This window comes from Chlamydotis macqueenii, chromosome 1 (genome assembly GCF_036417535.1).
Source record: "Chlamydotis macqueenii isolate bChlMac1 chromosome 1, bChlMac1.mat, whole genome shotgun sequence".
In the NCBI taxonomy this organism is placed as follows: domain Eukaryota; kingdom Metazoa; phylum Chordata; class Aves; order Otidiformes; family Otididae; genus Chlamydotis; species Chlamydotis macqueenii.
The window spans coordinates 159,241,368-159,267,712 of record NC_141556.1 but is presented as its reverse complement, the minus strand read 5'-3'; the positions used below and the strand labels follow the sequence as shown (position 1 = coordinate 159,267,712).

Genomic DNA, 26,345 nt, shown 5'->3' with positions numbered 1-26,345 from the left:
GACTTTTGTGTGTAATACATGAAAACAGTACTCACCACAACTGAAATGCTGGGGAAAATGCATCACTAGACTGGGAAACAGCTTGGGAAAAAAAGATTAGATTTGCATTAGATTGCAAATATGGCAGTGCTTGAACTTGCCCCACAGCCTGAGGTCGGCTTGCCAGGCCATGTCCATACCTTGTGCCACAGCGAGGTTGTGGCAGAGAGGCAGCTCGCTGAACTTTCTAGGGTCTAATTCATTTAAGGGTTCAAACATTTAGAAAAAGGGGTTTGAAGTTGATGTGCTGTTGGGAAGGCAGCACTGAGCACAGGTCTGTCTGGATTTGTGACTGTTCCCCGCTCCCTCGCTTTCCCTCTTCCCTCTCTCCCAAGCAGCCGCCACAGCTTCCAGTGATCCACAGACTATTCACTTCCTTGGCAAGCCCCTCAGGACATTTCACAGCCCCTGCATCTCTCTATCATGTGAAGTTAAATGCTGTCATCGGTCGTTTCTGCTACTCTATTCTATTTAAAGACAGAGCGGTCTTCCTGTCCTAGGAAGTTCAAGAAAAAGGCAGATGGTAAGCAGAGGTGGTTTGCCTGCCAAGGCAAAAAGCATTGGGCACCACGCTCTGGCATGTGCCCAAGATGTTGCTGCTTCCAGCTCTTTGACCGCTCTTCTGGCTCAGCAGCTGAAATCCCTGTCCCAGCACAGTCGTCACCCATGGCTGGGTTTCCCCAAAGGTGGCTGACCTCCACCTCTGAGAGGAGAAGTCTCATGTTAGGCTGGTGATTCAGCCATCCTGAAGGTGGCTGCAGGTCACCATCTTCTTCACGTTGCCCCGGTCTGCGATCTCCGCTGCTACCGAGCTGGTTCCTATTTTTTTTCATTTAATTGGACATTAAAACATCCCGTGGTCAGCTGGGCTTGCAGATTGTAATGACCTGCAGCTCTTGATTCATGTGTTCACACGACGCTTGCCTTGGTGGTGCTAAACCTGCTAATGGCCATTAAGTGGTACCATATAAATAGTAATTATGATTAATACTTTTTGAAGGCTGACAACAGCTTCCAGTGGCCTCTCAAGTAACATGAGCTTACCGTGGTATAGGGATAATCACCTCTAGCCGCTTTTCCCACCTCTTAGTCCCTGCGCAATGCAGGTAGGGGGACTGGGCACGTTACAGCAACCCTCAGGTGGCTGCAGTCTCTCTCTGGATAGATTAATCTTCAACAGCCAGTTTACTGCTAAGCTGCAGGTGATTCTGATGCTTTATATGCCTTTTACATGCACAATTGTGAGCCGAATGACCTTCGGAAGACTGTAATAAATAAATATAAACCTCTTGACAGAAGCTGGAGGGAGTGACTGAAAAAGGATATTTTCATGGGTTTCAGATAAATGGAAGGGTGAGTTACATGTAGTTCACAGTAAACCTAGGAAATCCAGCATTTTGAAAGTTTCAGGTGTGCTACTTTTCCTATATTTCCATACCTAAACATTCTTAAACAGTTTGATCTGAATTAATGTACTGTGTTATATGACATGGATGGTACTAAAATAACTCACACTGCCAGACAAATGTCCCTCTTTTTCTGCTGATGGTGATGTTGATTTCTCTAGCTGATTTTACATCTCTGTGAAGGCACAACGGAAGCTTACCAGTGGCAAACCAGTGACATACAGGCCAATTCATCATTAATTTTTAGATCATTTTAAGATGAAAAGTACACATTCAAACTGATGAAAGAGGGAGCGATCTGAAGGACTCAAATGTTAGGTAGAGAACATTTTGCTCAGCTGAATTTTCTTAAAATGAATGAAAGACTGAGTTTATTCTAAAGACAATTACAAATGGAAATAAATTGTTCTATAAATAATATTTTTCACATATTTAATAAAACACAAAAGTCTTGGTGACTGATGGTCAGGTCAGTCCTATGACCAAGTAGTCATATTTATTTTTACATAATAAAAAATCATCATAATTTTTGCAGAAGATACATGTTTGTTTTGTATTTGTTTTCGACAGGAGTTCATTAGACTGGGCAGTCTTAGTAAGTTGTCTGGAAAAGGTTTACAGCAACGGATGTTCTTCCTGGTAAGCAAGACGGCAGTTTTTCTTTATATAGTGAAATGTAACTGTAAGCAACTATTAAACTGTGAATTACAGTAAGTATTTTTGAATAGTCTTATTTAAGTTAACATAATACATCACCTATGTAGCTGTTTGTTTAGGACTTATGTTTCTGTCCAAACCCAGTGTTCTCTTTGTAGCTACTTCTTATAAAGATAAAACTCATTTATTTTTATATGACACTGTGAATGTCATGATAAAATAGTATCTCCTATCAACATTTTGTTAAATAAAAGCAGAGTCATTATAAAATGAAAAAGGACACCAAGGTTAGTGATCGTGTCTAGAAAAGAAGATAAAGAGTGACTCCTGGTGATAAGAATGGTAATCTGCATAATGCTCTCAGGACATGTTACAGAACCAAGTTTCTCCACAAATCAGCCCATTTCAGCCCATGAGTGCCCAGCATGTTGAAGGACCTGCCTTTACCTGGAGATACATTTTGTAGCTCTTGCACTAGGAAAGATTGTCTTCTCCCACCGTCATTCGCAGCATTTTCAGGTTATGGGGGTCTCGCTGGATCTCACAAGAGCCGACCAGATCATTCCTCCTCTCTTCCTGGCCAGCTGACTTGCTCTCAAGTTCCCCATCCTGCTGCGGCTCAGCCCTGGTGTTGGGGCACTGGGATGCCCAGCTGAGTGCACAGATTTTATAGTCCAGTGTTACAGGGCAGAACATTAAAGAGTCAGTGAAGTGTGGCAGGGACATCCTTGGCTTCTTGTACGCAAAAGGTGAAGACAGTGAGTGTGTAGAAAAGCTTGTGAGTGCGCTAGGTTTTATGAGATGTTTGACAATTCATCTTTCAAATGAGCCCAAGATTTAACTGCTAAATCTGTCTTAGGAGGATTATTCTCTGCCTTTAAAGGCACTAGAGAGGAAGCCTAAGGAATATGGTGGATATTTTCTTGCATATCACAATTCTTGTTACCAGCTGATGCCTCGATATTCTACTTCTATAAAACATTTTAAAAATTGAGACTAGACTCTCAAGTCAGACTTAGCTTTTACCAATTGCTCATGCTGTCAGAGAAGTCTTTTGTCTGTCTCGAGCACCAAAATCTTTTTGGAGATAAAATCCTGAGTCAGTACTTTGGGACTCTGAATACATGTGTAATCACTGGCAAAATTAAATCTCCATCTAGTGGCCAATCCGCATAGCTTCATGAATCGTTGCTACGGGGTTGTAGATGTCTTCGGGAGAGCCTTGTTTCACACCACAGAGTATGATTTTTTTCTTGATGTGACTGTCTGGTTTGAGAAAAACATCCTTTGACCAAGGTAGTAGAGTGAAAATATGCCATTTGTATCATGGCGACAAAATGCAGGTGATTATCTGACGTGCTTTTGACAACTGCTGTTACATGCAGGAAGCTCCATAAATGGAGATAGAATCATAGAATGGTTAGAGTTGGAAGGGACCTTCAAAGGTCATCCAGTCCAACCCCCCTGCAAGGAGCAGGGACATCTTCAACCAGATCAGGTTGCTCAGAGCCTCATCCAACCTGGCCTTGAAGACACTTGGTCTCTTCACCTTGATGTTTCTAACCTAAGGCCACCTATCTTAAGCCAGGTCTCACAGCTTCCTTCTGTGCAATAACAGCCACTTTGCGAGAGTTAAGCTGGACACACTTCTTTGGGGCGTGCTTGGTTTTCTCTACACAAATCAGAAGAAAATACTGGTGAAACACAATTTCTGTAGCTTCAAACTGCATCAGAGTGTGAAATGTACTGCTTGGTTTCACTGCTGTTGTGGCTTGTTAGTTCTGACCCAGAGGTCACAAAGGGAATTTTAGAAGGCATTGGAAGATACTCAATGGAAAATTGTGTGAACATGCCTGACATGAGCTGGGAAGGAAGGCAGGGAAAGTAACAGGTGCTAATACTGGGTACTGGAATATTGTGGAAGCCAGTATGTTGGATTCATGCATTAGGACTGCCCTATAAATAGCTAGCCAGCACTGGCTAGCTTTTCTGTATTTACTGTTCTGTTGGGTTTTTTTTCTACGTATATACATGCCAAAGTCATTCTAATAATGCTTATTCTTGCTTTTTAGTTCAACGATATTTTATTGTACACAAGTAGAGGCCTGACAGCATCAAATCAGTTTAAAGTCCATGGACATCTTCCGCTGTATGGCATGACAGTAAGTATTGTGAGAACTTAGGGGATTCATGCTCACCTGGCTGTTTGTGGTCCCGTCTTAATGGCTCGGTGAATTTCTGCTGGACGGAAAGCAGCAGCAGAGGGCTGTTCTCTGATTCGGGGAAGTTGTGGTTTACATTCTGCAGTGCCTGGCGAGGCTGTGTTGGGTTCGGCATGTGTTCATGCAGCCTTCTACGAAAAGGTGATTACTTAGCAAAAGTCGGGGGGAGAAGGGCATTTTGAAGGGCAGCTTCCTCATAGTGCGAACTTCTCGTGAGATGGATTATTTATTTTTTAAACCATAAATTTAACCATGACTCTTACGAGTAATTCATCGGCAATTGCTGTGCAAGGCAAGTAAACAGTAGTGACAATCTAATTAATATAAAAGGCATTTCCTAATGTTTTAATCTCTGTATCTTAAAGACAAAGTAGTGGGAAACTGGCAGCAATATGCCATTTGGAGCTGTTGTAATTCTTCTGGAAAACAGCAAATTTGAGCCCGTAGCACCTAGTTACCTCCTCTTCTTATACACTTTCAAAAATATTTTTGCTAGTTGCTTTCATTCCCCCCGTTATTTTCATTGGAACTTCTCATGGGCTTGTATCTGTTCCATACTGTTTTCCTGAGAATCGAGTTAGGTAATCATCACCACAGTAACTGAAATTCTCTAAACACCTGTGAGGCTTCAAGTTTTATCTAGTGTTTCTGGGAATCCTCTCAGTTATTGGTGTCCATTTGGTGTGGACTTATTCCCAACAAAACTGTGTTATGCTGCGGTGTCCAGAGCACTCTCAGCCTTTAACATGTCCTTTGGTATGATGAATCACTCTTTTAATAAAATTACCACTATTTTCCTTTCTTTTTTTTTTAAACACAAAGCAGACAAAGTCATGCTGTGGTTTAAGAGGTTATTGTAGAATTTACTGTTTTTCCAGCTTGCAAGCCACGATTTTTCCTGAATACCTAGCTCAAAATTGTTGTTTGTGAACATTCCTCTTTGTTTTCTTTTCCCTCAGTGGGGAAAGAGCTTGTTCAGTTCACTGTTTCACCTTAAGAAATGTGTGCTTCCTGCAATCTGACTGCATTTGGGCTTTTATCTCTCAGATGGAAGAAAGTGAAGAGGAATGGGGGGTTCCTCATTGTCTAACGCTACGAGGTCAACACCAGTCCATCGTTGTTGCTGCCAGGTAATCCAGTGGAGACAACATACGCATGTAAACTGTATTTCTCTGCAGCTTTCACAGTGGGAGAAATAGATAAGCAGAGAGGCATCATTTTGTTTGGATTTGCTCCTAAAACAATTTCCAAGGTATATTCTTTCATGAAAGCCACAAAAGAATGGGACAAAATACAGTGGCAGTTGTGCGAGTTGTAACCAAAACTGAGTTATTAGGAAAAAAAAAAAACCCTAGCATCTCATGTATTTATTTATGTAAATTAAAAAGTAAGCTCAGCTTCTCACTGTTTCTCAGAGTTTGCTTTCAGCCCGTATGAAAATGAATAAAATCTGAATTTTCCGTGTTAGTACCCGCACTGAAATGGACAAATGGACTGAGGACATTCAGATGGCAATAGACCTGGCAGAGAAAAGCAGTGGCCCTGCCCCAGAGTTACTGGCTAGCAGCCCACCTGACAATAGTAAGTAATTGCTGGAGGGTAGGTTTTATTCACTTTAGTCAGTGTGATTGGTGATTGCTTCTAAGCAAAGTGGTGAGAAATGCTGGCCACAGGTCAAACTGATACATTTGAAGTTGATTTATATGTATATATATTTATATATGTGCCATTTTTATGTTCTTGTTGATGTTAGCAGAAAGTTTCACTGAATAGAGAAGTGACTTAAGCTTAATGATTCCAGGAACAATTTAATAAGATTTGGGCAGTGCCTGTCCTTGGAAGGTATTAAAAGCACCAAGAAAGCACGGTAGTTAGTCTTTGATTCTAACACTTGCAGAAACACGTTTAAAAAAAAAATCTACTTAACATCTGCACAAAATTATTTTTCAAAGTGTGTTTTAAAATTAGTTCACAATCTTGTGGACAGAATTGATTTGTTTAATTTTTCCAATTATATATGTTGTTGCATAGAGGAAGAAAGATGCTTTTTCCCTGCATTTCATAGAGTCTCCTGACGAAACTACTGTAGACCAGGAATCTGAGGACGACCTCAGTGCATCCCGCACCTCACTCGAACGTCAGTCACCACACCGTGGCAACACTACGGTGCACGTCTGCTGGCACAGAAATACCAGTGTTTCAATGATCGACTTTAGTATTGCTGTGGAGGTATCTGCCTCAGAACGATCTGAACTGCGGCTCCAGACTCGCTCTTGAATGACAATTTCCTTTTTGCTCCTCCTGAATAAGTGCACTTGCACTATTCCGGTGTCTCCTCCTGGGGAAGTTTCAGGCACACCTATTTAACTGACTCCAAACGATGGCATAAACCATCAGTCAAGAAACACGTATCCCCTCCCTTAGTGCGCATTTTTAAAATCACTTAGAGCAGTAATTGTCATAAAAGTAACTGCCCAAAAAAATGCTGATGCCCTTTAAAATTTAAAGCAGGTCAAACTGTCTTAATGCTTTTGGTTACAGAGGCATTAAGTCGTTGCTTGAGCTGAAAGGATATTGTCTTTAGCTGCTGCAGCCAGAGTTTTAATTATGTGTATTACTAACGTACTTTCTTTACCTAGCCATCTTTTCTGGAACCTTGTCTCATTGCTCAGTCTCATCTGCTTTTTCTTTTTTTCTCATTTACCACCTCAAAATTAAAAATCCCTTTTTCCCCCCTGATCCCAGCGAAGCCAATTTGATACATGTTTGTGAATTCTGTACTCAACAGACGAGATGCAGACATTGACTTTTCAAAGATTAAAATGAAAGACTCTGAGTTCAGTGTCGGTTTTAGGATGAGGTGGTAAGCCTGCTTTGGTGTTATCCCCTCACCCCAGAGAGGCTCCAGGGAGCTCTGAGTACTTTTTCACAATCCTCGTCAAATGGAGATTAATGTTCTACAAAAATGGTAAATGGCATCTTAAAGCTGAGTCCACTCGCCCTCACGGGGCAGCCCTCAGACGTCAGGCAGCCGTTGCTCTAGAGAAGGCGCGCTGATGCAGAACGCAGAGATGCAAGGACAGACCCTATTCAAAGCTTGTGTAACTGCCTCTGGTTTTAAACAGAAGGCGAGTTGGTTGCTGAAATGTGACAGAAAAAATTAGTCTGTACTAGAAAATGTTGACTGACGAGCCTCATTTCAATCCCATGCAGGTGGATTTTCGGCTCTTTATACCCTTATATCCTGCAAGGGAGGAATAGTTCAGCGTGGAACAAGGTCTCATATTTTTCCCTAAAGCAGAGGGCTTATTATAAGTAGATACAAAACTCAAACCAGTGATTCATTCTAATGATTAAAACATTTAGTTAGTAAATCTTTTGGTCTGAGATCAGTGCTCATTTTTCCTTATTTTTGTTCCTCCCCGTGCCTCAAATGAATGCAAACAAAGCAGTGAAGACCAAACACACCCTGGAGACGTACATTGTTCTGTGAAAACATCTTCAGCTCCACTGCTGTTCCATGTGTGGCAGGTTACGCTCACGCTCACGTCATTCTGTTGGTGGCTCTCACTTCAGCATTATCGTTTATTTTCTTTGTGTCTCTCCCTCCTTTCTGTCTCTCTCGTGGTAGAAGATCCTCTCTCTGTCAGTGACTGTACTTCCCTACCTGCTGGACTGATCAGTGATCAGCGGCCTGTTTCCATTTCATATGTCTGCTGGTACCGAATGCAAAGCCTGTCCTTTTATGATATCCTCCAGAGTAACGAGGTAACAGAAAATTGAGGAGTACACCTGTCACTTAGGGCAAAGGAGGCAGCAGTCCAGATATCAGAGAATGGGATGATTTAAAGCAAAGGCTTTAACGTATGTCCAAGACTGGTGAAAAAAAAGAACATTTTCAAGAATATTTCATTTGTAGTAGATACATCAGGACCACCAGACTTTGACTATTAAGCTTTGCAGATGAAGTGAGTGGCTTCTGCATTATGTAATGAGAACGATGTAATTTCAACAGTCAACAAGGAATGGGAAGTAATTAATAATTCATTGAAAACTCCCCTTCCTTTGCAAGGCACAATGATGCTGGACTTTACATCCTCACTGTGTGAAAAGCGGTTCCTTCAGCCAGACATTAAATACTTGTATTTGCTTACGGCTTCCTCCTCCTTTTTGTTAAAATATCCAAAATCCAGCTAAGCATAAGGTTAATAGTCCTTGCTTTTGAAATCTTTGAAAAGTTACCATGTGAACTCACTGGGGACTGAGAGCTCAATCTCTATCTGCAATTCTAAAGTATGCCATTATTTTCCTTTACATCACAAAATCATGTCAGACTTTCTGTTTCCATTATTCTGTTTAAGTATCATTTGAAAAGAACAAAGACAGACTAGGATAACAAGACTGATGTTTAGTAATGTATTACTGAAAGCCACCTCAATTAAACAAAAACAAAAACAAAAAAACGATAAGTGCCGTAGCTCAATGGTTTTGGAAGTATCTAGCTACAAACAAAAAAAATATGTTACATTAAGTACTACTTAGTAGCAGAAAAATGCAGAAGAAAAATGCATCCATTCAACCAAAACCTTTCACATACAACAGGGTCACATACACCCAGATAAAAGCAAATTTTCTTACGATAATTAAACTGCGGGTACCTTTCACTGTTTTATTTGGCTACTTTTGATCTGTTTCAGAACCAGCTGTCTGGAAATCTCCTAAGAAAATTCAAAAACAGCAACGGGTGGCAGAAGCTTTGGGTGGTGTTCACCAACTTCTGTATGTTCTTCTATAAATCGCACCAGGTAAAAGACTGCACAAGTGTGTGTGTGGCTGGAGAAGACCTTTTGTTTTTTTTCAAACGGGTAGCAGACAGAAAAGCGGACATCGGTCATGGATGCTGTAGGCAAGACAAGCAGGTGCATTGGTCATGGCCACACAGCCGTCACTGCCGCTGGCACGTGGAACAGAGCCCGTTCTCAATCTGCTCGCTTGTCCGTTGAAGAACGCGTGCTTGTTTCCTGAAATTTTCAACAGTCACAGTACATCCCATCCCTAAAAGTGCAACAGATATCTCCACTGCTCAGAAATCACAGTGAGAGTTTAAACAAGAGTCTCCCCTTGTACGAAGTCTAATACTGACTTAGAAACTTTGTTTACCGTTACTGATGCTTAAGTCAAACAAGAGCGAACAGCGGCCAATGATTAATCCATCTGAGCAAACATCGCACTGCAAAAGTGGGGGGTTTCTCTCTAGAGCTGTTGGACCTTTGAATCTCTGTGTTCAAGCAGGGCGTAAGCACAAAATAATTCCAGTTGCTATGTCGTGCTCTCCTTGCTATAGAAAGCCTTAATGCTCAAGTTTCTGCATTTAAAAAAAAAAGAAATTAAAGTGGATTGTAGGATATTCCACACGTTAGCAGGACGAAGAACTGATTTGTTCATACATGCCATGCATGAAGTCAAAGGACTTAAGCAATGAGTGCTGCAGGGTGGCCGTTACATTCCTAAAGGAGCAGGCGTTTGCAAGCCTAAGGTGAACACGCATCGTGCTTTGCAGATGCCAGACGATGGAGTTTTACGTTTGTCAGTTTGAAAGTAGTTGGAAGTCCAAGGTTTCAGACAACTTCCTTATGAGGAAATACTGATAGGAGCAGCCCGGACCAGGTCCTTACCAGAAGGATCCATAAAATTGGGCAAGCTGAAACTGCCAGACACTGGAGTTCATTGCGATTATATAAAGCTGGTATTTTTTCCACGCACATGTGGAAACACGATGATGACCTTTAAATGATTGTGTATCTATCTTCCATTTTACATATGTGATCTCTTTACTTAAGGGCATTTGATCTCACAGCATTTTCCATTATTTCTTTTCAGGACAATCATCCTTTAGCCAGCCTTCCTTTACTGGGATATTCACTTACGATTCCTTCTGAATCTGAAAACATTCACAAAGATTATGTGTTCAAGCTGCATTTCAAATCCCACGTGTACTACTTCAGGGCTGAAAGTGAATACACATTTGAAAGGTAAGTCGGTCTTCTGTGAGAGGGAATTTTGTAAAATTCCAGGATTTTTTCCAGACAAGGTTAGAAGATGCGAAGTTTAGTAAATTGGCTCAGTGATACAGGCAAGTTGTTCAGCACAATAGAGAAAGAAGCCTTTAAAACTTTAACATAAATTTTAAACCTGATAATGCTAGAATCAAGTGCTGGGTTTTGATATCGTGGTAGGTATAATAGTAATCACTGCAAATCCTGCATCATGTGCAGGAATTATCCGGTCAAAATTGATCAGGCTGGCTGCACAGGGAGCTCTCAGACTTCAGAGCACGTAAACAAATCACAGGACTTTTCAGTAGCTGTGCAGAGTCACTGCACTCCCTCTAGTACAACTGGATGAAAAATCCACACCTGAAATAAAATTATTCTAATTTTTCACAAAAGCAACTGTTCTTACTATGTATTTCTGCCACTTCAGCATGTAATTTTTACACTTCCCGCTGAATTTGTGATAGATGGAGAGCCAGGAAACAGGCGCTGCTCCTCCTAAATTGTGGTTTGAGGTTGTTCATATTGGGAACTAATTTAGCTCTTTCATATGAAGCATGAACATGTCAAAAATCTTAATGTGCTCTCTTATGGAAGAAAGCTATTATTACGTTTTAGCCACGTCAGTCTATAAATAAGGTAAATTGTGAAAGAACTGATTAAATGAATGAGTAGAATAGGAAAAAACACAAAAGCCCTTTCTCAGTCCTAGGAAAAAGAAGTAGCAACTGCAGCTAAATAACACTTTTTTTTTTGCTCTAGAATTCAGTGGTTGGTATCAACTGCTTACCACTTGGACCATCCAGAAGGGGAAAAAAAAAAAATTGGTGTCTGCAGAAGAAGTAAAATTACTTTTGAGTCTCATCCCTCCAGTTTATCCTCTCTAAACCTCCTTTCATAGATGCGGTTGGCAGTCATTTGGATCTAGAGCCTCTTGATTTCAGATAGACTTTGGAGTAAAGTAGCAAGCAAGATGCTCCCGTAGGCACTGAAAATAAAACTGTGTACGATAGCACAGACTGTGTCTTTCAAGAAATCTTTTCTTTTCCTTGACCGTTGCTTTGTTTGTGTCTCTCCTCGTGCCTCCTGACAGATGGATGGAAGTGATCCGAAGTGCCACCACCTCTGCCTCACGCACTCGAGCTCTGAGTCATAAAGAGCCTCACGCCTATTGACAGCTGAACAAGCCGCCGTGTTGATTGTCCAGCAGCTGCTGATTTTCTAGAGGACATTTGAAACTCTTTTCTCCCTCCAAGTTTAGTAAAACTTACAATTTGGTAAAAGGAAAAAAAACCTATGGTTTTGCAGAAACTTACACAATTCCTCAGCAAAACTGTTTAAGTTCTCCATCTGTTCAAACTAGCTTACCATCATCCCAGTGGCTGCGGTGCGTTTCATGTCTTGTATTTTGTCATTCTGTGCTGTTTTTAGCTTGTGCCAGTATTAAAATATTGTCCTTATTAGAGTGCCAAATGCCAAAAGACATTTTGTTGCCTCAAAGATTGCACCTAAAAAAAAAAAAAAGACAACTTCACAACGTGAAACCTTTCTACTCTGAGGCAAACATTATTTCTTCTCTTTTCATAAAAATCTATTATTTTTTTTTACCATGTTAATCTGTAGACTGCTGGATTTTTAAATGTAGATGGACTTTCACAGTGTAGAATATAATTATATATACAGCAAGCAGTCTAACAGGAGTGAGATAACTTTCAGATTTCTTTTTTTTCCCCAGTCTTTCTACATTTAATCAGCAACTAATTTTCTATCTTTAACGAGGAAACAGTTTACAGCTCATTCTCTTCCCTTTGGGGTTACAAATCCGTGTGGTATAAATAAAGTATAGGATTCTTATCTAACCATTTTCTTGGTGCAAGTTGACCAAATCGTTCATCTGTTGGCTTTGAGAAGTGAATACTACTTGCAAGATGAAAAAATTTTAAAATAATCCAGTGCAATATTATTTGGGCTGTTAATGTACTGTGAATGGTATGTACAAGAAGAAATTAAAGGCTGTGGTGACATTCTGCTGTTTGTTTTACAAACTTGAAAGAAAACCTGTATGCTACAACCACCGCAGCTATTTGTGATTAATTTGCAGCGTGTTTCAGTAACTGAGGGGCTGGGGGTACTACTGAAGGCCCAAGTTTTTGTCCTGCCTGCTGCACATCCTAGTGTGACTTTCAGTTTCTCTTTCTTTGGAATTTCAGTCTCGTGTTCTCCAGTGCTCAGTATACAGCGAGCCACAGATACAACCAGCAGTGGAAATACGTGTTTGTATACCTGGCTTTAACAGGGTAGTTTGGAGAAGCTGTTGGCCCCCTCAGAAAGGTTAGCAGCACCAAGTCTGCAACGCTTAGCTGCTTTGCCTTGTGTTTTAAGAAACATTTCATGATAAGGGTGACGTCAGACTTCCATAACAGAAGTTGAACCTGCTGGAAACACATCTATCGCTGTTAAGGGCCATTGAGGAAACACAGTGCTAGGCAGAGGGGGCCCAAATCGAGATACGGGAAATGAAGCCGGGACAATTCCACCCTTTTCCTTCATCTGGCTTCTTGCTTTGTTAATGGCTTACTTATGTGCGATGTATAACATGGCTTACAGCTTTGCTCACAACAGAAGGGAATAAAATACCTCAATCCTATCATATATAGTGCTGTTTCAGGTCAGTAAAGCCTTCTTTCTCTTTCCCCCCATCCCAAAGACAGCGATATATATATATATAATCTCCATGCAGGAACAGGATGGGCTACTAACCCCTTTATGAAAAGCTGCGGTCCCCACGGCCAAATCTGAGGCACCCTGACAAAGGGAAACAAGTATTTCAGCTGCTTCCTTCGGCTGTATGGAAACCTGCAAACCCCTGGGGCAGGGAACTTGCTGCAGTTGCTCTTTTCCTTAACTGTTTCCCCTGACTATCAGTACAGATAGAATAATCACATCTACCCTAGGGCATTGCCTCTGTCCGTCTGTTTATGCCATGATGAAGGACAAAGTAAAGAGGAAAATCTGAAGACTTTTTTTCCCCCGATGGGAGGTCTCCCTGCCTTGTCCATTCCAAGCCTGTGACCCTTCCCTGTATGGCCAAAGCAAGCGAGTTCAGCAGTGTTCGTGAACCGCTAATCCTAAGGTTAACCCAAAACTGAAATAATGGTAAGGAAATAAAAGTGACTGTCTTCACGGTCGTATCTTACAATGAGTTGAAGTTTATGCATATAGATAGATAGATATTAAAAAAAAAAAATCATGGTTTACTCAAAAGCTGTAATATAGAACCACTTCTTTTAACCCTGACTCACATCATACCGCTGTCCATCTAATCAAGCGAGGTAGGACACACAGGGTCACTGCGTGCCAGGTTTGGACCCATAACTAAATGGATGGGTCTCATGTTTCAGCAGGAGGCAAAAAAACCCCTCAAAAACTGGTGACTCCAAGAGATTTACTCTGCTTGTTATTACTCACCATGAATAATCAGTTGCCAGCTTTAAATAATGAACAAATAAAAGCAGAACAAAAACTTCATTGCCATAGGAAGTTGCACCACACGCAATGGGATCAGCAAAGCCTGGAGTCCGGTGGATTTTTATCTACAAGGCTGAGCACTGCCATCATTTCGCTGCTGTCTGTCTTTTGTTAAGGCAAGAGGCTTATTCATATACTCAGGCCTTCCTATTTTCACACCATTTCAATTAAACACTGTTGAGACCTCAATCCCTTTGTAAATTCAGCTGAAATCAGCCAAAAATGACAGGCTGAAAGACAAGTTAGCAGGTAGGGAAAGACACGCTGTGAGTGCAGAAATCTTGATGAAGGTCTCTTGGCTGAAGAAAGGAGGTCTCTCAAGGAAAATGTGTTTCAGAGACAAAACCAGGGGCAACATCCCACCATTCCATCAGCCAAGAACAAAATAGAGAAGCAGGACCCAGAAAGCCTGATTTTTTGGCCACTTTCCCTTTTTACCCATGACCAGTTATGTGGTCTTCCTCAAAAAAAAACCCCCACCAAACAAGAACAAACCACCATCTAATATAATGATGGCTGTGCAGATAGGCAACTTCAGTTGCTGGAGCAGACAAGCACCCCCATCCCGTTTCGCGGCCCCCCCCCCCCCCGGGGGCACAGAAAAGTTGGTAGAGAAAAAAAAAAAATGTCAGTGTAGCAGATGCATGTTTTTACCAGCAGAAAATAATAATGAAATATAATTACAGGAGTGCAGCTGTCATGCAGTTTGTCACTGGTTGGATGGGTAATTAAGGATGTGATGTTTGGGGTTAAGCTAATGAGCACCTCATCAGTTTCACTGGCCTGGCAGGATGGGAACACACAGCAGATTTTAAATCGCTGCCATCTGTAAATTAGCACATTGTCTCACTACAGGGCAAGCTGTTACACAGAACTGTGGATATTTAACCAAAACAGTGCACTATCAATCACTTGTATGTATAGATTAAAAAAACCACACCCACAACCCCAAACCACACCCTTCATCAAGAAAAGAACTGAACTTCCCACATGGTTAGGCCATCTGTGAGATACAAGCTTACTAAATTCTCCAGCAGAAAAAAAAAAAATGTTCTCAACATTCTTGCTCAGAGTGCTGTGTGAGTTTAAACAAGCGTTTTCTCTTGTACAAGTTCTGAGATAACAAATGGAATACTGATTTATAAACTTTCTGCTTACTGCTTATTACACATGGACAATAACTGAGCTAGAAACCCCAAAGACCATCCATCCCCTCCTGGGAGGAGACCCCCCAAATTTCATTGTACTGACCACTCAGATGGCAAAATTTCATTAAACCTTTCCTTCTTTATTTCTAGGTCATGTAGTTAACAAGGAGTTTTATTATGTTGGTGTAGAGTGACAAAAGTAAAATTTAAATACACAGTTATAAACAGGCAGCAATATTACAGAAAACAAGAGATACGCTTTAATTGTCCTCTGTAATCATGCTTTAAAAGAAGGCATAAAACCGTTACATACAATTTGTCTACTGCGTCTGCTCAGTGCAATTACTAGCACATCTGCAAAATACAGTAAAAAGAGCAAGCTTGCAGATTTGTGCTATACTTTAAGCCCCTCCCCAGCAATTTACAAAAAAAATAATTAGCGATTGTACTGATCCTTGCATTATACCTGTGCTGATTAGGACTTCTGGTAACCTTCCAGTGGTGACATTTTTGAAGGCAAATACATGTTTCCTTAGAAGTAAGGCTAATGTAAAACCATTACAAACTGGTACTACATCTTTTTTAAAAAAAATAATAATATGGACGCCACATAAAGCAGCAAGAGCTAAAGGAGACATTTCACAAGCACAGTAAAAGCACAGGCACATGGAGTCACGGTGGATAAAGTGGGACACGAACTCACAATATGGCAGCTGCCGCGCAGTTCAGTGCCAACGCACACACTTGCCTTCCCCCTCCACCCACCTCTCCGGTACCATGAGGGCAGAACACCGCAGCTCAATCGTCCTGCAGGAACTGGCTCATCTGTCCGTGCGCACAGGGACAGACAAAATGTCTGAAGCTGCAGAGGAGCCACGGCACTTCAGAGAGAGCTGCTTTGTAATGACACCGAGAGCATTCTGTACAACACCGAGCATGCCATCACCCTTCAGTAAACTGGTGATCAACTACAAAGTGCAATTGCAAGGAAAATTAAGTTAAAAAATAGATTACACATCTGATACTTACAAAAACCAAGCCTTCAGTTCAAATGACTGATTTTTTTTTTAAACAGTGAGTTTATTTACTGCTTAATCTTGAAATCCCTGACAAATAAGCAGTTCCACTAATTTACATGTTTGCATAAATAGGGACAGTTTGTCACGCAGTATATTCAGACTGAGTGAAGAAGTACTACCTGCACAGAAAATTCCAGTGCAACATTGTAACACAGAAATGTTTTTAGCATGAAACAACCTCTCAAAAATATCAATACACTTCTTTTTCTTTCAGAAAATCAGGCCAGGCTTCTTTCAAATGAAGCTCTTCTGTTACCAATATACATCTAATTTTTAAAGCATCAATACTTTTCAATAGCAAATGATTGTAATTTTACATTCAAGATACAACACGCTTTTTTTCAGTGAATCTCCTTTTAAGATACTATTTCTCTATATTTAAATAATCTATATATTACATATAAAAATACACATCTCTACCATAAATGAGGTCTTGTCTTACTCTAAATGTCCTAGCCTTTTGGCCAACTGCCCTTGCTGTAGGCCTGCCTCACCTTACGCTCCTAAACCAAGAGACACATTCACCAAGCAAACTCTGCCACCATCTACTCTGAGAAGTATTTCCTCAACATACAGTCCTGGAACGCAACTAAAATGCAACTCAAAAAAAGGTATGCGGAACTTTTTAAATGATTGTTCAAAGCTAGGGTACCTTAGAATTTAATTATTTAGTTTTCTGATCGAGAAATTCTCAAGATTCCAGCCAGCGGTGTAAATTTAACTTCCGCACTGTATCTCTGAGTTCTGTGCACCTCCAAGAAAGCTCCCTTTAATTGGAAGTCCTTACATCAACAGATGACTGGGGACAAGCTTCCATTAATCAGTGTGTATTTCAAATGCAAGCACAGCTGTTTACTTCCATGTGCTGTAACAGCGCCTATTTACTGAATGTTCTAATACTGAGATGTCAGCAGGTAAATTTCCCATGGCGCTGCATTCAGATGCAGCAGAGCTAAATTGGTTTCCTCACGGGTAAGCCTATCCTTAATGTTTAAGAGCACACAAACCAACATATTTAAAGGTATTCATCAAAGAGGAGTTAAAAACCATTGCTTGAACTTATGCATTGTTCAATTGGCCTTAAATTCACTTAGCCACAAAGGAAAACCATTACTCATGACGCTGGCAAACGTGTTGTGTCTAAGAACATGGCTACGAGAGTGAGTGCGCCTACACCCTTTCAACCGCTGTTTCAACCTGGTCAGAAGTTTCCTAGCTCTGGTAGCATGACAGTGTCCTCTAACTATTAAATTATTAAATTAATAATTAAGGCTATTAATATGCATAGAATAAGGGCTACCATGGCAACGTGAAGTCACGCAAGGAAACCTCACCAGCTTCCAGAATGGTTAGAGAACCCGGGTCTTTTTGTACCAAGCCAGGTAGCTATGCCTATACTTTTAAAATCTTAGTCCTTTCTGTTCCAAAACTCCTCTATTTTTTTTTTCTTTTTTTAAATTAAACAGATAAGTTACCTCACTGTCATGCAAAACACAAGATCGTCAAAGTTATTCATTAAAAACAAGGCAAAATGCTCTCTTAGCTACCAGAATAAGCAGCACCTGAATACAGCCTTGGTGAAATAAACCAAGGTAAACCCCAACGTAATACTGTAGGGAAAAAATGTCACCTAATCAACTGTGTATGAAACTAACATCACTATTTCCAAAAACTATAAAACTTTAAGTTAGCTATCTAGGAGGACTCCCAGAACAGTGGGAATTTCAAAATTCAGAATTTTCAAAAAGTAACTTTCCTGGGGAGACAAGTAATAGGACATAGCATACAACACCCAGGCTCAGTTTTGCAGTCTTTCTGTCTAATGTCTGCGACTTTCAGTAAGGAAACGCACAAATTCAGGCAGCAAGACCAAATATTGAATCAACGGATAATTTTTCTTTTATGCTGCAAGACATTCATTTTAACGATAAAAACAGGCATGATGAAGAAATACTTGCCAGCGTCTTAGAGCCAACATGTTAATGAGATACTTCAGAATAAATGAAGGTAATAAAGATTTATTTGTGTGAGCAAACATGTTCAGGTGAAAAAAAAGATTGTATCTGAATTTCACTACAAGCTTCACAACTATCTATTACTAAAACTGAACAATACATATGGTTGAGAATTTGCGTTGGCACAATTTAAAATTGAAAATATGAAAGAGTCATTCTTTAGGAAAAACAAGAATTTAAATTTAAAGCTTTGAGGGACAAGGTGTATTAAATTTAAAACAACCAGAAGTAATACCATAATTAGAAAGTCACACTCAAAATATAGATAAAAAGGAAGAAATATTAGAGAAACAGAATAAAATTGTGTCTTTGCTGAGGTACGAATAGAAGGTTCCATAGTACAGGATTAACTCTTTCAATGGCAAATCCTTCACGTACAGAAATCAAACCAAGATTCACTTATCACATAAGTCAAAATGTACATGTAACAAAGGCAAGGCAATACTCAGTTATGGCCTGTCAAATATTTACCCCACTAACATTATCTACAGAAGCACTTTACCATTTTGTACACAGTGATTCCTTATGCACGTTGAAAGGCTTTCAGTTAAAAAAAGACATTATATACATATCTGTACACAATTCCAACAAACGTAACTCCATCTCCCAGTGGAATTCTTAAAGCAAGATACCTGAGGTTTCTCAATATCTTCAATTTCTCTATCACAAACCTAAATATACATTTCAGATTTTACAAAAAGACACCTCCCTGGAATATGTGCATTATCGTTAAAAAAAAATTATAGCTTTAAGGAGCTGAAAAAGACTGCCTCCATCCGAGAGACTTCATTTTCACTCTTGCACATTTAGGAATGTCCTTCAGCCACAGGACACTCCAGTGACTGAGGGGCAGAACAACATTAGGACACGTGCCTTCGACGCAGACACCATGGGATCTCGGTTGTCTTAGAAAAATCAGGAGCAGCATGTCAGTAGGATGAAGTACTTCCTCCAGCCAGTGAATATCTGAAGAGGAAAAGAAATAGTTATCATTGTGACTTCTAGAAAGTCATTCTACAACAAGCATCAACTAAAAGTTATTCCATTTTATGCTGCTGAAGTTGCAGCCTTTTTCCTTACAGAATGACACCCACCACTGCTATCACATTTTAAAGCAATAAGTCATAGAGTTCAACAGCACGTAAAATACACCCTATTGGAACACTGCTGCTTTTCTAACGAATACCAACAACTCCTCTTCAAGCGTGTTATGGAGAAGTATATGATGATGTAAGAATTCTTATACTGGGGGCAACATTTAGTGACTCCAACTTTCCTACTTGGCAAGTTTACATCATAATCTTTCCAAAATACTACTGAGGCAGGAAACCTGTATTTCTTGGTCTAAGCAGGTTCTTTAATCATGCAAAGAAAGAAGCACCTATTTTAATCATGTTAAGCTTTCAATGAACTTTATAAAACACTAGAGATCAGAATTGGATGGAGAAGGTAAATGGATTCACTCAACTGGGCAGCTCTTCTGAGGGTCCCAACTAATTCATTCAGACAAATCTGGGAAATCCGGTTTTAACCAATCATAAGGGAAATTAAAATATCATTAGAAACGTTGTTAAAGAGCCATCTTCAATAGTTAGCTATCAAATTGGAGAAGATATTGTACGTGGATACAATGAATGATTTAATGGCATAACATAGCGTATTTCTTGTAGTACTCAACAAAAAAGCAACTATCTTTTCAGACGCTGACTAGCTCCAAAAATAGCTTTACCCATGCGGGATACCTACTAAGCTACAGAATGGTTCAAACTCCTTTTTAGGGAGGGATCCTGCCATTCATTTCTTTCACTTTCTGGAACTGCTAGTCATGCTCACCTACTAGCTGAGTATCATCCCTGGAATAAGAGAAAGTTCACTCAAACGTGACCCGTCAACAAACATTCTCTATGAATACTTATTTCTCTCCTTCAAAGAAAATGAAGTGCCTGCCTCCACTGTTGTAAGACATTATGACCGAAAAAAACAGCAATAGTCCAAGGAAGCAGAAGAGAAGGAAAATAGGTATATAAAGGGTTCTGAATTCTGTCTCCTAGGACAAAAATGATGACTGTTGCTGTTGTGACAGGAGCAAGATCATCTCCAGCACCCACAAAAGAAGGGGCAGTGGAAAGCCTATCTCCACATCGTTATTTTCAGCTTCAATCACAGCATCAAAAGTCTTTGAGGTTCCCAGTCCCAGGAAGACCCTGCACCAGGCTGACAAACTTGACACTGAAATATTGGGCTGATGAAAGACCGCAGTCAGTTTTGAAACCCCTAACAGAAGCTTCAGAAACTCTTTCAAGTTTGCCAGGATCAACCGAAAGGAGAATCAGGACATCTGGCATCAAGGAGTGACCTTTTAGCATTAGAGATGCTGACTGGGCTTCATGCTTAACAGCCCAGAAAGCAAGAAACATGATTGCTTACAGATTTCTTGGCATTGATTTTTACTGAATGACAAAGTGTCAGCCTGGCAATCCTCTGCTTTAACTTCAGAGGTGTGAATTCTTAAACTTTACCAAGCTGTGGTTAGAGACAGTATAAGGGGGACTCCTGCTTAGAGTGATCTTTTCTGAGGCAACAGCCCATGATTACTCATTGCCATGAGCTTCATTACCTCTGAAGCCTCTGCACAAGGTGTGACACCATGTTATCTGCAATGCCCGGACAAGCCTCTTCAGCTAAATAAATAGCCTTCCTCAGTTCTTCTATGGAATCTGTGTTACCACCACACACTTCACTCTTCTCTTTCAACTGAAACAAAAACAGGAAGAGATACATTAATAAGACATTTATAAACATGTCTATAAACAATATAATGCAAAAGCTTGTTCGGAAGCAACCGCCAGTGTTCACAATGTCAGGATTTGACTTTTATTATACACCCTCACAGCCTGAAGACTTTTTTCATCTTGAAGTTAGCCTTTGCAGTAGTTATCAGGGCATCATTCATCTTCACAAGTCTTCAGCCATTCACACACCCTCGTCAGTGTGCTATCATTCAAAAATTTTGACAAAATATCCCAAGAAAGATACACTATTTACCTGTAGCTGTTCAGTTTCAAGATATGCTGCTTATACATACTCACTTTAGTATGCGTACTTGTACACCTAGCTTACACGTATACACTGCAGTTGCACTTGGCAAGCACTGTTAGAAAATGTTTTCACCCTGTCAACTCTATCAGAGTACCCTGAGCACTCTCTCCTCTCCCCACTGAAGCAAAGTCTCTCACGATTCGGCAAGAACCAAGGGCTCAGAGGGGAGGTTATGTCAGAGAAGCTGGTATAAAATGCTGAGTATGGCTGATAAAATGCTTTCTTTCTCAGAATTCCCTGAAGAACATTCAAAAATCTCAGCAGGGACTGGGCTTCCTTGGAAGAAAATATCATGTAACTAGTAGTAAGGGTGAATGAAACACGGCCTTCTTTCAGGGGCTGGACTTTCCTCAGCAGGCTGGATGTCTGTATTTACAAGTTTGTCTCCACATTTATCACTACAGCTGTTGTCAAGAGCTGCTTTGCAGCATCCTCCTAAAAAGGATGGAATCAAAGTCATTTATCAGGGAAAAAAAAAAAAATTAAAAACCCACACACAAAAAACAACTGGTGAAAAAAATACTCCAGTTGGAAGCTGGCTACACTTATGAGTGCTTTGGACCAAAGAGTCTGATTTGTTTACAAAGAACTGAAGAACATATTTCTCTACAAATTTTTTAATTAATTTAAGAGTAGTCTCTGAACGCTGGACTTGCAGCCAGTCTGCCTTCATGCCATTACTGCAAGTAATGAAGAAAACTTCGCTTGAACAAATGGCAAGTTTTAACAAATGGCAAGTTTCTGCAACTTTCTGGGATATAATGTGGGCATACATACACTTTTGGCCCTACTTAAGCATAGCACAGGAGATTGTCTCACGGAATAAGCATGATCTCCAGAAAGCAGAATTAATAGATCAAGATGATTTTGAGTTCAGTGTAGTACAAGACATTCCAGAGGGAATTAAGTGGCAGTGAAGTTCTTCAGAGATGTCCAAGCTCTAAAGTAGCCTTTCAGGACTTTCTGAAGTGCACATTCATTCAACAGGTGCAAGGAACTACAGCTCAAGAGTTGCCATCAGCATTGGGGAAAGGTTTTTCTTTAAAAAGGAATCCAAGTCTTGCAAGGGAAAACATAAAGGAAATAATCATTGTTCTAGTTCCACATTTAGCCAAGATTTATGGGTATGTTAAGGCACACCAAAGGAAATCAACAGGGCTGTGCGTGTGTGTACAACAGCTGAGGTACAACCACAGCAGTAGGAAGGTTTCCGCACTCTTCGCTGGCTGCTGCTTGTGTTCTCGTTGCATTACATCCAGGACGCTCAAGAGTGAGATCCTGCATAAAAAGCACAGGTAACAGGAAGACACAAATGCCTTTTTTTTTCCCAGTAATAACTAACCCTTTCATAGTCTGAACTGGGAAGCCACAGCTTGAAGACAAAATGATAGAAGTAGACAACAGGGGAACACTACGATAAAGGACACCTCTGGATCTCCTGCTTTCAAAAAGGAACCCAGAATGAGTCACCAGTATTCAGCCAGTGTCCTCTGATAAAGAGAAAGAAACCACATTAGGGTGGCAGCTGGTCACTGAAGATCACAAATAACTGACAAGTATGATAACTTTGTTTATTTTCAGGGTGTGTTTTGTTTTCTGCTGTTTGGGGGTTTTGTTTTGTTTGGGGTTGGGTGTTTTGTTTGTTGGTTCTTTTAATTGATTGCTGAAGTGCCGCAAGCTTCAGATTACTACCAGCAGAGAGCAGCAGAGCCTCATAGCTGAGCAAGCCTCTTCAGCCAAGGCTCCCAAGTTGTATCAGAGTTCAACTGAAGGAGAAGGATGCAGAGCACAACCTTCCCCTGTAAGATTACTTAGGGACAGTAGCTGGTTTTTACACCTGTCTTCTGTGCCAAAAGCTTTGAAGCCTCCATAACAACAAAAAGCTCTGTTCTTTTTGGAGGAGTTCCATGGAGTAACTCACACTTTACCTAACAATAATTCCTGAAGGTGCAGACATCTGGAAGTGCAGATTTCTGGGAAGCAAGAAAGGCAAAGAATGACACAGCAACCAGTTAGCAATAGCGTGGGAACGAAGAACCCAGAGCAGAGATATCTAGAAGACAGGTAATAAAGCACATGAGGGAGAGAAAATGAAAAATAAAGAAAGGATAAAAATGGAGAAGGGAGCATGGAAGCAGGACCTATACCATGATTGGTACTGGAAAAGAGGAAGGAAGACCTAAACAAGATGCACAGCAACCAGAAAAATGTGTGGGAGATGGAAGGGAGGCAAGCAAGTGGGTAATACATACCGCAATTGAAAATGAAAAAAAAAAGCCAACCAACCAAAAAACCACCACCTGTTTAAAGTGTTTCTCCACCTTACACAGGCAAATGACAGGCTGACTAAATACTGAAGACTGAATAACCAATACAGAGGTAATCTCCTTTAAATAAGTTTAATTGCTTTACTCCACTGAATACTCTTAATGAGCAGCATGCAAAATTCAATGATAATCCTCTGAAGCAGGACTTTATTGATTAGAACAAAATTAAGACAGTATCTTTTTATTAGAGCAATTTCCCTAATTTCACTTCTGTAACAGTTATGAAATTTTTTATTTAAGTAATTATTTCAATCATTGTATCAAAGCTAGGGTGAGTCGGAGTTTTTATTTCTTAGAGTTCTATCAACTTTTTAAAATAATCACATCTTCATAAATATCTAGCTTCCCCTTCATATTATTTTTTTAAATGTGTTTTTTAAGTATTTGGAAAAAACAAATATAAAAAATATAAAATTCAGAAAGGGAATAAAATATAGCTTTCAACAGTGAAATTCAAAAGTTAAGTTTTTGCTGGTCTGGTCCACAGCCTATCTTGGAACACTGAGGAACTTGAAATTTGTAACTGATAAAATGACAGACAAAGAGATAAAGCAGCAGGGAAAAAAATGGAATGCTGCAATCCAAACATTTACATACTTCTTCTGTTTTTCATGTTCATTGTATTAAGCTAGCATGGCTGATGTTGTTACCATGCAAATGAAGTGTTGTTAGAAGCAAAACAAAGATCTCAAAAGCAGACATGCATGAAAGCAAAGGGAACAGCTAAAATTGTAAGACATCAAGCTCCTAATGAGTTGTAGACACCTTGGGTGACATTCATCACATTTTTCTATTTCTCAGAGACATAAATCCTGGAATTGTTACGTTTTAAAGCAGTAACTTACCTCTGCAAATAAAGGGGATATAACAGTAGACAGGCATTGGGATAGAGGCCTCTTTGGGATATCCTTTTCCTTTAAAGAAAACAGAATTCTGACCAATTTTATTTCTGAAAAAAAAGCATCCTCATTGTATTCCCTTTCTAATTAAAGAAAAAAAAAATAGTTCTGACACGCTACACTTTATGAAAAATCTGTTTCTCTGTATATACAAATATGTAAAATGTTCTACAACAGACTGTTCCAAAGTACTGGAAAATGGAGGCTGAAATAAAATTTGATGCTGTGGCACCTCAAATACAGGCAAGCTCAGAATTAAAAAAAAAAAAAAATTAAAATAAAAAATAATCAAACCCCACAATTCTACTGAGCATGTACTAAATCATAGACATGCTGATATTTACTAGTTTCCTCCCATGAGATACTGTATTTTTCTTGTATTTTGCCAGTTCTGACAAGAGCACACACAGAGAATTTTCAGAGCCAAGGTAGCAACCACGTGTCCTGGCCGTGCAGGCTGCAGAAAATACAATGGAGCAGCTCCTAAACATCCCTTATTTTGAGTTGTTTGGGGTTTTTCGGACGTGTGCACATTCTGTTCTTTGCTACATTTTAGTCTTTTTTCTTAAAAGACCAGAATGCCTTCCTCAAAATCCTAATCTAGCTTTGTACTGTACTGGTTTCAGTTTAGTTTACAGAAGGAAGATTTTTAAAAATAAAATATTGCCTGGTCTTCCTCCAGTGGTAATATTTAACAAACTACAGAAATATTTTAGTACATATTTCATGAACTACAGAAAAAGGACACATCTATAGATTACCCAAACTTCAAGAATAAGTCAAAACACTTTGTGAAAGGCAACTGTAGAATATACATTTTAAGTAAAGTTCTGAAAGTTTTCTACTTAAATGCTTTTAAAGAAAGAAAATATTTCTTCTAATAGTTCTAAAATATTAAAAAACAAAAATCACCCTACTGAATTATTAAAGCAATAATTATTTCCTTGTATAATACAGCAATACTTTGAGCACCTTATTTCTTCGCAACTCCAAAGGCTGAGCTGCTCCATTCTCTAGATTCTTGGGGTCTTTTTCTCTTATTGTAAAGATCCACTCTCCTGAATCACTCCCACCTGAAGCCTGGCCATCTGCTTCACTTCAAGGGAAGACAAAGTTTTATTACTGACACCATGTTCATTCAATATACACACTAAACATAAAAGCTAGAGTCAAGGCTAAAATCAGGATTCTGTTGTGCAAGCCAGTAAGTATAAAGACAAGTATGAAAAGTAATGTAATTTATCTTTTGGGGAAATTTTTAAAAATTAAATCAAGATACTTCACTAAACATTACATTAACTTCAAAAAGAAAGACACGCATTACAGATTGAAAACATTTTCCCAAGTTAAACAAACAAGTAACACGAAGTGTTTTATTGCTATCTGAAAACTGGCTTTAGCAGAGTACCTCAAATAATCAGTGAAGGATGGAAAAATTAGAAGACTTAATTCACTTTTTTTGCCTAGAAAAAGGGCTAAGACACTAGCTTATAACACCTTTGAGGAAGGCAGTTCATCCCCAGCCCATTAGCAAGGTATATTTCCCACTTCAAAAAACTTGGCTAAAAAAGTATAGATAAAGCATGGCTTTAACAAACTACGTTGCCTTAAACCGATCTTTTGTCTCCTTTTTTATGGGTGGCATAGTAATTTTTTCTATAACTCCCACTAAGCTAAAAAAAATGAAAGTATTTATGCTGACACTAATCAGTCACTGCATTACATTTATCCTCTCACTACCATAAATATTCTTCTCTAAGTTCATTTCATTCTGATCTATGAATTGTGATTTGCAAGAAAACTATCAATTAAAAGGTCATCTGGTGGCCATTGTACAAAAAGTAGTGTAGCCTACCAAGTCAAAAAGCACGTG

General features: G+C 39.6%; 2 protein-coding genes across 7 annotated transcripts in view; one reads left to right on the top strand and one right to left on the bottom strand.

Moving 5' to 3' along the window:
* FARP1 (FERM, ARH/RhoGEF and pleckstrin domain protein 1) overlaps window positions 1-12,451 on the top strand; it is a 217,377-nt gene extending 204,926 nt beyond the window's left edge. For all 5 annotated transcript variants that reach the window (XM_086771247.1, XM_086771262.1, XM_086771254.1 and 2 more), the window contains 8 exons: window positions 2,016-2,084; window positions 4,175-4,264; window positions 5,372-5,454; window positions 5,793-5,905; window positions 6,390-6,553; window positions 9,022-9,129; window positions 10,205-10,356; window positions 11,471-12,451. In XM_086771247.1, coding sequence (XP_086627373.1) covers window positions 2,016-2,084; window positions 4,175-4,264; window positions 5,372-5,454; window positions 5,793-5,905; window positions 6,390-6,553; window positions 9,022-9,129; window positions 10,205-10,356; window positions 11,471-11,552 — 861 coding nt within the window. In that variant the 3' untranslated portion in view covers window positions 11,553-12,451. The remainder of the gene's footprint in view (window positions 1-2,015; window positions 2,085-4,174; window positions 4,265-5,371; window positions 5,455-5,792; window positions 5,906-6,389; window positions 6,554-9,021; window positions 9,130-10,204; window positions 10,357-11,470) is intronic.
* Window positions 12,452-15,172: 2,721 nt separating this feature from the next.
* STK24 (serine/threonine kinase 24) overlaps window positions 15,173-26,345 on the bottom strand; it is a 55,959-nt gene continuing 44,786 nt past the window's right edge. For both annotated transcript variants that reach the window (XM_086771223.1, XM_086771214.1), the window contains exons 8-11: window positions 25,445-25,568; window positions 24,419-24,487; window positions 20,765-20,901; window positions 15,173-19,113 (exon numbers count right to left, since the gene is read on the bottom strand). In XM_086771223.1, coding sequence (XP_086627349.1) covers window positions 19,077-19,113; window positions 20,765-20,901; window positions 24,419-24,487; window positions 25,445-25,568 — 367 coding nt within the window. In that variant the 3' untranslated portion in view covers window positions 15,173-19,076. The remainder of the gene's footprint in view (window positions 19,114-20,764; window positions 20,902-24,418; window positions 24,488-25,444; window positions 25,569-26,345) is intronic.